At 39.2% G+C, this 12,529-nt stretch overlaps 1 protein-coding gene across 1 annotated transcript; it reads right to left on the bottom strand.

Moving 5' to 3' along the window:
- Positions 1-2,994: 2,994 nt before the first annotated feature.
- LOC131164882 (uncharacterized) lies at positions 2,995-11,025 on the bottom strand. The gene is made up of 2 exons (XM_058122407.1): positions 10,613-11,025; positions 2,995-3,768 (listed from the first exon to the last, which is right to left on the bottom strand). Exons 1-2 carry the CDS (start codon positions 10,741-10,743, stop codon positions 3,285-3,287), a joined length of 615 nt encoding a protein of 204 aa, XP_057978390.1. The 5' UTR covers positions 10,744-11,025; the 3' UTR covers positions 2,995-3,284.
- Positions 11,026-12,529: the final 1,504 nt, after the last annotated feature.

Below are 12,529 nucleotides of genomic sequence, written 5' to 3'. Positions count from 1 at the left end.
ATAGGAGATGGCCCCCACACATCTGAATGAATTAAGGAGAATGACTTGGAACTTTTATTCATACTCATTGGAAATTATACCCGATGACTCTTTCCTAAAACACAAGTATCACACTTAAATTTTGAAGGAAAATAATTCGAAAACAAGTCTAGAAACAAGTACTTCATGTAACTAAATGATGGATGGCCTAACCGACGATGTCATAGCCAAATCTGCTTCTCCTTACTACTCCACACGGGTTGTATCACATAAGCCCAACTTGGACAAAAGTTTTCAATGTACCCCTCCCTCTTAGTACCACGCCCAATGATCTCCTTGGTGAGAATATCCTGAAAAAGACAAAATGTAGGATATATTAGGGCAACACAATTCAATTCAGTAGTAGCTTGACTAACTAACATTAATTTATTCGAGAGAGACGGGACTAGCAAAGTATTAGATAAGGAGAGGGTGGGTGATGGGATCACTGTGCCAGCCCCTGTAACAGGATAAGGAACACCATTGGCATTAATTATGCTAGTCCGTCAAGGTTTGGAGATCTAAGTAAAGTCCGAGTCATCAAATGTCATATGGTCAGTGGCTCCGGAATCAACTAGCCAGCCATCATATTTACCTTAAGCCGAGCTCAAACAAGCTTTTCCCTCATTACCATGATCAGTAGTAGATGTTGTAGTAGGCACGGTTTGCGGGATGAGGGACAATTGTGGCATTGCCTTAACCTGTGCTGCCCGACCCAAACCAACCCCAATCTTGCGCGCCTTCCATGCCTTAAGGTCGTACCACCACTCTGGATACCCGTGAAGTTTGAAACAGGTTTCGCGGGTGTGCTTGAGATTCCCACAATGGTTGCATCCCCCTCCTTTTGTTTGGGACTTACCTCGGTTGAGATGAGAGATTTGTCACGCCCTTTGGCGTCTTTTGGGACAATTGAATAGATGAAGGCTATCGTGGCCCCATCTTAGTGCTCTTGGAGGCCATGACAGCACCAATCGTGGTCTCGGTTCTTGCAAGCATGACAGCTTGACGAATGTATTCTCGGCGTACATATGCATACGCCTATTCCATCGTGGGAAACGGTTGCATCTGCAGGATGTCACTCTAGGCCTTGTCCAATTGGTCATCTAACCCATTTATAAAAGTATAGATCCGATCCTCCTAGAGAAGGGAACTAAATATTCGTATATATCCAGCACATGTCATCGAATTCGGCCAGAGAAAATAAATTTCTCGCCATAGTCCCTGGAGGTTGTTGTAGTAGGTTTCAATCGAGTCGCTTGCCTGGCATGTTCATGAGACACGTCGTTTCAGATAATATACCTATGAGGTATCAGTTCCATCATAATATCTTGTTGCAATTGCGTCTCACACATCTTTTGCAGTGGAGAAGCGAATGAAGTTGTTGATCAGGGATGGGTTCATAGAATTGATGAGCCATCCTTTCACGATTGTGTTCTCGGTATGCCACTTTCGAAACGCCGGGTTAATCGCCGAGGGTTTCGGGATATCGCCATTGATATACCCAAGTTTGTCCTTGCTGGAGATGAACATCTCCACAACTGGGGACCAAAGGGCATAGTTTGCCCCGTCTAACTTGATGTCAATTTGTGGATTCATTGGATCATAGTTGGGAGCCGAGTTCTTGGTCAAAACATCGATCATTCTGGCCGTCGGGTCATGAACCATCGTCGTGGTGGTGTTGCTGCAGTGAGGAACCATGTCAGCCATCGTTGGCTAAAATGGTAGAAAATGTCGTGATGAAGAAGAGGAGGGGCAGAAGCCTTAGAATCCCCGCTCTAATACCATGTTAAAGCAAGAAGAAAATGCACACAATAATTACGTGGTTGAGCTGACTCCAACCTACGTCCACGGGAAAGGTCACTCCTTTTTTCTTATTATTCAATGATTATTAGCCATCAATTTACACAGATACAAGAGAAGTTAATTTTAGCAAATGCACAATCTTCTCCTAAAAATAAAATATCTATGTGTCAAAGATAGAAGGAAGAATATACATCAAATATTCCAGCCCTAATCATGGCCAATCAGCCATAAATGAAACGAGAAAGCTCATGCCAACAACTTCCATGAACATTTCTTGACATTTGATTTTTAGGATACTTATAACCCCTCCTTGGTTTTGTCTTTTGGTCAAATATGAAAGAAAATTCAATCTTTGGGAAAGTCTAAAATGTTTGAAATTGAAAGATGATTATCTTTTGCCAAAGTTCATGGGAGGCATGTGCAATTTTTTAAACCCTCCTTTCCCCAAACATCACGGGAGGTCTTCGGATTTTGGAGCCTCATAAGAGGTCTTTGAATTTTTGGTATGTCAAGACAGGTTCATGTCTATGATCAAATCTCAAAAGAGGCTTATGAAAATTTTAAAATCTCAAAGAAAGTTTGGAGTCTTTCAATCAAGTCCTAGAAAAGATTTGTGTATTTTACTCTAAAATTATAAAAATATAGAAAATATGTAAAATTTTGTGTATGTGTGTGTGTTTATTTTGTAAGTTAAATTATTCTCTTTGGATGGCTGTCTGAGTTTGCACTTAGCATCCCTATCATCATCTGTTTTATTGTTGATTTTCAAAACATGCTCAATTCTAGTTTATATTATATTTATATGATTGCATGCGCATGGATGAACTTATTTGTTTTTATTGCTTTAATAGAGCATATTTTACCATAATTGAATATTGTCTTACTCATTTTTAAGCTTACACACTATCAAAATAGACTGTCATTTTTAATAGTATTTAATATAGAAGAAAATAAATTTTCTTTTTGTTTCCCTTTTTTTTTTTCTAAGTAAAGTCTTTAAGTCTTTATTCAAATGGACTCTTAGTGGTGAAGGGAATTTTAATTCTACTATTACCTTCATATAAGTAGGAGGTTTTGTGATTTGAGTGTTAATGTTGTGAGTTCAAAATCACACACTTCTATGACGCAAGTAACTTGGTAAAAACAAGATGACTTATTGCTGTATAAGATCACTGACACAAAGCAACCGTTTTTATTAAACAGCAATATTATTTGGGATCTAGCAACTGACAGTTCCAGCCAGACGAACCTCATGAGAATATACAAAAGCCAAAAAAGCAAAGGAAGATGAAAGGGATTAATCTCCATTGCATAACACTAAAGGTCCAGCCATCGATTTTGCAGCACCACCTGCGTTAAAAGTTAACTCTCCGAAGCCATACCCTTCTACTGTTTGAACTCAATGATATGACAAGAAAACTAGCAAAAACAAAGTGCAGGGGAAAAAAGTGAGCTCCAAGCTGTTAGTTTCGCAGCATCCACTGCATTATGTCCTTCCGGATCACTCCCTCAAACCCATTTCTTGCATTGTTTGATCTCAAAACTTCGGGCCCAGAAAACCACAGGTGCCTATACTGAAAGCTATTGGCTGCAGGCCTTGTGGGAAGCATCATCATTGCGAGGGTAGGAAAAGGTTTTGGCCATGCATTTGCTGATGAAACAAACAGATGCCTATTGGACTCCCCATCCATACTCCTGCCTGATCTACGGAAGAACCCTGGGGTTTTTTGGTGGGATGAGTAGTTAGTTACCTGCTTTGTCGTAATAGTGTTAGCAGTACCACTGATGGGAGGCTTTACAGGTGGGCGAGCACGTATTTGAGCTGATGGTTTCATTCGATCAAGCCACCTGAGAATCCAGTTACCAAGATTCCGACCAACTTCTATGTCTCTGTGCTGTATCTTCTGGTGAACCCTGAGTGCTACATCAAATACAACACGCGTCCGCCTGGGGAAAAAGTGAAGAACAAAAATAATGAGAACTTGTCTGGGTCCCAAATACAGCAAATTAGCAATAGTAACTGTAAGAAGTATAACATCAATTGCAGAACAGAATAGGATAGCACTAAGGATTATTTTACACCAAGCCTTTAGCAAGTACAGAAGTTCAGTAATAGTCCTCAGGGGATCAAAGTAACGGGGATACAAAAGAAGTAAGTGCCCAGTACAATGCACTGGCTTCCATCCAAGAATTATGTTTTCATTATTGACAATAATCCAAAGATGCAACATCTCTGACCAGTTCTTATTTAGAGGTTTCAAAAACCATGGTTTCTTTAAAGGATTTCTAGTAAACTATCATCAAAATTAAGTCCTGCTTAATTATGAACAGTTGGCTGAAAGAAAAACATATGCAAGCCAACATCAAAACAAACAACTTCAAATTTGGCAGCAAGACAAATTCGGGAAATGGTTCTTAAGTAATCAACAAACTAGAGTAAAGACTAGATGGAGAAACGGGAGAATATCCAATCACCATAGGTATACATCAAGGATCTGCTTTGAGTCCTTATCTTTTTGCTTTAGTGATGGACCAACTGACTAAGAGGTAAGGATTTAATATCCCTGAATCTGTCAAAAGAAATGGCCCATGAACTCATAAATTGGTGAAAAAGGATTCACATAGCCGACCCCACCTAGTGGGACTTGAGGCTTGGTTTTGTTGTTGTTGTACTATTTTCTACCTCTCCAAAATTAAGGTTTTCATTTATTTCTCAAGTTGCCCTCATCTGCCATGTAGGTTGTAGAACAATTATTTGTGCTGCTCATCTCATGGGGACACTTCAACAATGCTTGGGAGTTTGGACATATAACATAACAATGCTATATTCATAAAAACACAATACCTAGTCTGCCGGCATTAATTCCCTGTTTTCTTCCTCAGCTTTAGTTTCTGAAAAATAAAACTCAGGCTTACACACAATGTCAAGAAAAAAATTTTAGATTCTAGCATGAACATAGATGGTTCAACACTCCAAATTAAGAAAAATATGACAGAGAAGTATTCTACATGCAGTAAGGAATTTTCTGCAGTGTTCCAGTTCCTTCACCATGGAAGGTGTTATTACTAGTCCAGAGTGCATTCCATTTCCAACAACCAACAAGTCTCGAGATAACTGTACTCTTAAAAGAAATTAAATCCTAGGCATGCTATGTGGGTTGAATTCATTTATGAGTTTGTTCTCAAATCATTGAGCATTGCAACAAAATAAATAAATAAACAAAAACTGAAACAAAAACAAAACACTCCATCAATCAAGAGTTACAGCAGTTCCTTGCAATAATGCTGTTATGCATATAAGAGAAATAAAAGATTCCCCGCCAACAACACCTGCTAGCCACTTTTATAAATTACAACCAGATGGCACGAATGATCTTGCAAGACAAAAAGCTACAGAGTTTTGAAGAGCATACATACATCCTTAGCATAAGATGGCAGTGCAGCATGACTTAAAACCTAATATAAGTGAGATTTATTGAAGAATGACAAGGAGCCAGAAAACACTAATATCCGAGGGATTTCCTGCAACTATCTTCACCGACATTCCATTCTCTTTAGCAACTTTGATATTCATGCTTAGTTTTTTCCCTCCCGTCCTTATAGATTTTGAAAATAGCGATTATTTAATCTTCCAAGAATAACCTGCAAGGTTTCCTCTGTTCTTTTTTTTTTTTTCTTTTTTCTTTTTAATTTTAATATAGCAGTACAGAAAACCTATTAAACGGCATCAAGGGAATGCCACTCAAGTACGAACAAAAACAAAAGGATCACCCACACTGCAGAGTGTTAAAAAAGTCCAGAATTACAAGAGAATCATTCAAAAGCGACCCACTACACCTATGCATTACATTAGCAATCCAACAATCTTTATTAACTTTGTAAGGGCATCCTTCAAAAGCTCTTTCATTTCTTTCTCTCCATGTAAACAAAAAAGACAGCAAGGGGAATAAAGAATCCTTTCCTTGCTGGATCGAATACCTTTCCAGGCCCATAACTTTTCCAACCCTCTGATCTGGCAGTAACCCCTGACTGTCAGGTCAAACAAGTGGCCGAGTTCCAAAAAGTTCCTGGGCCAGGAGAAATGCAAGAGGATGTGTCAACAGATTCAACATTGTCCAAACATAAAAAGCAACTATTAAAGAGGGGCAACCCCTTTTCAGCAAGTTATCGAAGGTTAGAATTTTCCCAAGCGTTGGGGAGAGGAGACATTATTTGCTTGCAAAAAGCTAAACCTGAACCTGTGGATCAGATTATGGCCAACAGCTTATGGAAGATAAGTCTTGCAGGTGGATTTTCCTTCGAGCTGCTGGAAATGCAGGGGGTATTCTTAATTTATGGAAGCACCTTTAATTCCTGCTCAGTTTCCCACCTGTTTGGGTACTGGAGGATAACTTCAAGTGGATCCTGACCGGTGTCTGCCATCCAGGTGAAGGACACTCTAGCGGCTCTAATAGAATGACCTCCTGGAAGTTAAAAGCAGGTGGGATGCTCCTTGGGTCATCAACGGAGACTTCAATATGGCTTTATATCCACATGAAAGAAGGAAGGGAGCCTTGAAGAACACTTGCATGAGAGAGTTCCATGACTTCATCAATGTGAATGCCCTCGTCAATCTTCCACTCATGGGTGGCTTTTTCATTTGGTCCAACTACAGGGAGTCTCCCTCTTTTTCGAGGCCTGATTGGTTCCTAATCTCCACAGATTGGGTTACCTAGAAACTCCTCCCTAGGCCCATCTCAAACCACTTCCCTATCCCCCTTGATGGGAGGAGTTAGTGGGGGCCGACCAATTTTCAATTTGCAAACATGTGGCTCAAACATCAGTGATCAGGATAATCATTGGTGGTCTACTCTTCATTTCAAGGGGAAAGCAAGCTTTATTTTTGCCACAAAATTGAAGGGGCTGAAAGATAAACTGGAGTAGTGGAACAGAAATATGTTTGGGAACATTCACTTCGACTATGATCCTTAATGGCATTAAGCAGCTGGCTGAGGAGCAACTTGGTCATGGCCTCAATTCCCAAAGTAAAACAAGAAGATATTTGCTTAGGAAAGAATTATCTAAGGTCATTAACTTGGAAGAGAGAACCAAGAGGTTAAAATCCAGGACTTTATGGCTAAGGGAGGGGGACTGACACACTAGTTTGTTCAACCAAACAGCAAATGCTCATAAAAAATTCAACATGTTGGCGAGAATTGAAATTGAGAGGGAGAGGATATTAAGAAGGGTATTTGTGATTACATGAGGACGTTTAGTCTGAACCTGAGGCTCAGCAGTCAATGGCATCACTTTCAGCTCCCCTAATGCTACCAAGTGCTGTGGCTTGAAAGCCCTTTGATGAAGAGAAAAATTACAAAGCTCTCAAGAATAGTAATGGTGATAAAGTCCGCAGCACCAATTTTCCTCCTAATGTTACGGCTTCAATCAGAAACACTATGTTACATGCTCTAATGTGCATTTAAAAGAGAGTGTTCTCAAGTGTGTCAAAAAAATACACATTATTTATGTTGGATATGATGGTACATCGTCTTTTTAAGCTTTCTACTCTTCAGAACACACCCATCAGCTCTTTCTTTTATTTTGATGGGGCCTCTTTTTCTCGGGATTTCCATTTTTTGGGAATTTCAATGAAAGAGAGGCTGAGCTCACTAACTTGGTTATTGGAAGGCCAAGGTTCTTTTTAATATTCATATTTTGATCCGGACTGACTCTCAGTAGGTTTAATACGCATGATTTGGTATAAGTCAGAAGACCCTATTAAGCTCTCAGCCCTGATATGTGCATAATGTGCCACGAGTCAAATGAAATTAATACACACCTTTTTCTTCATTGCCAGGTGGCAAACCATCTGTGAAGTGCCCTTTTTCCTTGTTTTAGTGAAGCTTGCGTGGCACCTCAAGTTGTGGGCAATTTATTGCTAGTGACAAATTTGGGCTTTGGAAAGAGCAGAAATGGAAGGGTATTATGCTCTTGAGCAGTTTTCCTGTTTTGTGGACACTCTAGATTGAGAGGAATATAGAATCTTCAAGGATTGTACAACTCTCCTCGCTTGTTAAGGGATGAAGTAGTATTTTTGGCTTCTTTTTGGGCCCAGTTCAGGTTTTTTGGGGGCAAGTCACTGCCCAACTTTCAAAGGGATCGGAGGGCACGTTTATTGCAATTTTTCTTTTTGCTTTTAGGAGGCCATCTTGTTCTTCCCTCATAGCACGTTTGTTCATTATCTTTTAATATCTTTTTTCTTATCCAGAAAAGGCGGATAACAAAGACATCCAAAGGATTTTAAAAATTGATAGTCAGGATCACGGTCATATGAACAAAACAAAGGTGATTTGTGGTGTGGCAAGCGAGTGGCACACAGTTAATATGATAAATTGTAGTTGAAAGGCATAATCCCAAACAAGGACCTGCTTTAAGAATGTGATGGTGCTTGCTTCCATCAACACCACTTTGAATTTTTGGGAGAAATGCATGGGCAAGATAGACAATGTTCAACACCCTGGGTTTCAAGGAAGGAGGAAATGGATGTGAAGCAAATTCAGGCCCACAATGTTTGTTCATGAAGGATCAGCCTAGGAGTTAAATGAAATAGAATGCTACTTTTCATATGGATCTTCACCAAAACTCAGGCAAGAGTCAGATATGGATTGTGTCAGTTGTGTAGCAGCTTTGAATTTTGGTTGTAAAGCAGACGGGATGCAAAGTACAGCTCTAGAATGACTGACAAGATAGTAACACATAATGAGAAGGGAAGTGACTGTGTGGCACCATCAGATCGACTGGTAGTTAATGGTGGGTCAACAAATCCAAGGGCTTAGGTCCTTGGGGGTTGCCAAAGGGTCAGGGGAATTGAAATAAAGATTCCAGCAGCCAGTTTCCAATGGCAACTCTGACATCCTCTGACATGAGCCAATATTGGCTCTGCAAGTGAAGACAGCAACCAGCTTAAAAGAAGCTGATCTCGGCGATGTTGTATAACATATTCAAGGTTGATGTTGGGGTTGGAATTGTCATGTTCTGAATTTTCTGGTCCATGAGAGATAGGTTGAATGGTCCTCTCGGTAATGAATTAAGAAGGATAATCAATATTGCCATTGATATAGCCCTCAAGGTAGAAGCTGCGAAGAGTAGGAAGAACCCTAAAATACCATACCAAATAATTATTCCTGTTAAGTTTTATGAGCATGGCACTGTTGAAATTTGTTAAATAATGGTGATGTGAAGAAATTTGGTGGAATGGTTGAAAGAGTGGAGATATTGGTGAGGGAAGAGAAGGTATTTAAAGAAGCCAAGGACAGAAGTCCTTGTGGGTTTTGATACCATGTAAAATGATAATAGATAAGATTAAATTGAAAGAGAAGACTAACTATTTCACTCGTATATTCAATGGGCAAGTGTAAATACAAAAGGACTAATTTCTGAAATGAGATAACTACCACAAAAAAATGATAATAAATGGATATTATCTACTCATAGAAATCTTCAAGAGCCTAGGAAACTGGTTTGCTGTGAGTCTACACATTTGTCATGTGTGTATAGACTTCCTTCATGTCCATGAAACACACAATGGAGATTCCATATAAGAGGGATATTACTTTGTTAAGGCTTGATAGAATTGTTGGTGCACAACCTCACAATTACAGCTAAAGTGGAAATCTACCATTGTATAAGAGCAAGGGAAGTCTTGGGTTCTAATCTTGTTGCCCACATTTATTGTTTGGTTGTTTGATAGCTATCTTATTCCATGTAATGGATGTTATTTATTGTTTGTACCTAACAGCTTAAGCTTTTAGTTAAAATGGAAATCTGCCATACTTTAGCACTTGGTGAAAGAAACAAGGGGTGTCTCAAGTGAGTAGTTTCACAATGGAATGCTGTTTTTACATTTGGTTAGCTATCAGAAAATGGGTTTGTAATATTTGGCAGGCCCTAGGTTTTACTGCCCATCTCTTTGGTGAATGAGAAACGCAAAGGGTGTCTTGATAGAGAACTGAGGAATTCTTTACATGGGTACTTGCAAACTTCTATCAATGTCCAAAGACTTCCAACATTTCATGGTTTGTGCTTGAAAGCAGGGATTCACAATGTCATGTTGGAAGATTCATCATAATTTGATGAGCTATAGAAAATGGGTTTGTAATATCTGTGAGGGTGAGTTGTGACTTTGGTGACCCCAAAGTCACCGGTTCAATTTCCCCTCGAGGCATTACACCGGTGAATTACTAGGGTACGTCGATTGGCCAATGGCTTTCACACCCCAAGTTTAGTGTTGTACCATAGATTCCAAGTGGCACTATAGTGGCTGCCTGGCTGGCGTCTCCAGTTTATCAAAAAAAAAAAAAAGGAAGTTCTATGGCTCATTTCTTTGGATGTAAGTCCCCAAGCCTAAACTTGAGAACACCCCTCGCACCCATATTTTCGTACTCAGTACATTTTTCTAATTTGCTGGTTGATTCTTCCCTTCTGGGATGGATTTTGGTACGAAATTTTGGTGTCTTAATCGTGGGCTTTGAATTGTTGATTGGTTGAATTGTTTCAATCGTGTTATTAGCATTGTACTTTACTAATGCTTCTTACATCTTGCTTCAAAATGAAATGGTTGCTTCCAGAAACACCATTCAGATTCTTCTCAAACATCATAAAAACGCCCATCAACAATCACTAAACAAATCCAAATTGCCCAAAACGTTCGAAAAATCAAAAGGGTAAGTCGACATGCATAAACACGATCACACTGCCCCAACAAAAATACAAAACTCCTTTATTTTAATTTACTTGTTCATTTATCACTAACCTGTGAACAAAGTGGCGGATCTTGGCGTACTTAGAACTGATGAGGCGACGCTGAATCCTCAGAGCGAGCCTGTAAGTCCGTTTCAGGCCCAGAAAATATGCAGTTCCTAACGTGATCTCCCACAGCACCATCTCTCTCTCTCTCTCTCTCTCTCTCTCTCTCTCTCTCTCTCTCTGATTTTTCTTCTTCTGTTATTTGCAGGTTTTCGTTGGGCGCAAGTCAGGGATCGGTTTGAGACTAGGAGAAGAGTCGACGACAAAGCCGCCAGAAATTTCGACCGAGACCGCTGCTTCGTGTCTCCTCTTGCTTCTTCCTTGTTAGCTAAGAGCCAACATCGCCGAATAAAAATTGGGCTTGGGTCTTATGGGCTACCCGGCCCATTAAGCCCAAAGTTCGGTTGCGGGATAGCGCCCTTGCGGAACATGAACTTGATTTATACAAATATAAAAAATGTTGAAAAACAAATTTAAATAAATTTTAATATAATTTTAAAAATTTGTCCGAGCAAGGTCCAAGGTCAAGAGTTATTTGATGTAGATATCAATATTTTTCAAGGGTTAATGCGATATTTGTGTAACTCGAGAATTGCGGAAGAGTAACAAGGGGTTGTACTCCCAATACTAAGGTTAATATCTAAATATCAATGGGACACTTTTAATTATTTGGATATATACATCCATGTCCACTCGTGCACACAAATAAACACACATAAAGTTTTACACTATGTTTGGAGTGTATAATGCAGCATGATCCTAATTGAAAGAATCTCTTCACCTCACGGTAACAACCAATTTGTATTCGAAAATCTATAAAAATAAAAAAAGTTAAAGGAATGTTTGGAGGTCTTAGGGTATACTCTAGGGCAGCGCTCTGAAGCATAAGTCAGAGGGGAGAAGAGAACTTAAATTGGCAATAGTAAGATAGTAGAGTGATGTAGCGTATCTGATATAATTGGTGTGATCCCAAGAGAGGGGTGAATTAGGATTTAAATTTTTTTTGGATAAATTAAATTTATGCCGATTCACAACATAACATATCCCATTCGAAATACACGCGAGTATGTAAAATAATTAAACAATGAATATAGATATACACGAGTGTAGCATATCTCATTTAAATTGAATGTGTGCATGCAAATAGATATATCAAAGAATAAACAAGCATACACATATGAAAATTAACGTGCGGAAAATAAATGAGATAGAGAGAGAGACACACAAGATTTGTTATTGAGGTTCGGCCAAATCAGTTTACGTCCCTGCCTTAGGCATACCCCCTAAGGATTCCACTATCCCTGCTCACTTAAACAGGCGAAGTAGAAACCGTTTACAACCTTTCTTTATGGGATAAGGTATGTAGTGACCTAGAAATTATAATAATGAAAGAAATTAGAAAAAGGGATTTTTGGGTAAGGCAAGAGAAAATCGACGACATTTTTCTAAAAGAGCCAGAAAATCGGTGACGGTTTTGGGTTTTTACAGCGTCCAGGTAAAGGTAAAATGATAAATTCTGGAGTTGGTTAAAAGAAATTGGCGACAGTTTTCTGAGAAGCACAAAAAACTAGCGACGGTTTCTGGCCAGTGCTGAAAGTTATAAAGAACCGAGAGCTATATATATATATATATATATAAATCAAACTCTCTCTCTCTCTTCAAAACCCACAAAACCCTTTCCCTTCTCTCTACAAATTCCGCTCCGTTAAGTCTCGTTTCAACTATCAGGAACCACCACGGGGTTTCTGGGAAGATTCTCTACAACGTAAGCGAAGTAGAATTTCAATTTAAAGTTTTGCGGTAAGGGTGTTATTTGAGCATTTTGGGTTGATTATTTAATTATTGAAGGTATAAGCTTAGATGTGCATGTATTTATGAGGTTAAATTGAGAAATTGAGATTTTGTATAATTCACGGTTGGATAC

This window comes from Malania oleifera, chromosome 9 (assembly GCF_029873635.1).
Source record: "Malania oleifera isolate guangnan ecotype guangnan chromosome 9, ASM2987363v1, whole genome shotgun sequence".
NCBI classification, from domain to species: domain Eukaryota; kingdom Viridiplantae; phylum Streptophyta; class Magnoliopsida; order Santalales; family Ximeniaceae; genus Malania; species Malania oleifera.
This window is presented reverse-complemented; position numbering and strand designations above follow the sequence as displayed.

What these genes read in the sequence shown, in the direction of transcription:
- LOC131164882 (XM_058122407.1), bottom strand. Translation starts at nt 10,743, where the DNA reads ATGGTGCTGTGGGAGATCACGTTAGGAACTGCATATTTTCTGGGCCTG. An exon ending in ATCCGCCACTTTGTTCACAG is followed by an intron (nt 3,769 to 10,612) that starts GTTAGTGATAAA and finishes CTTTTTCCCCAG; the next exon opens with GCGGACGCGTGTTGTATTTG.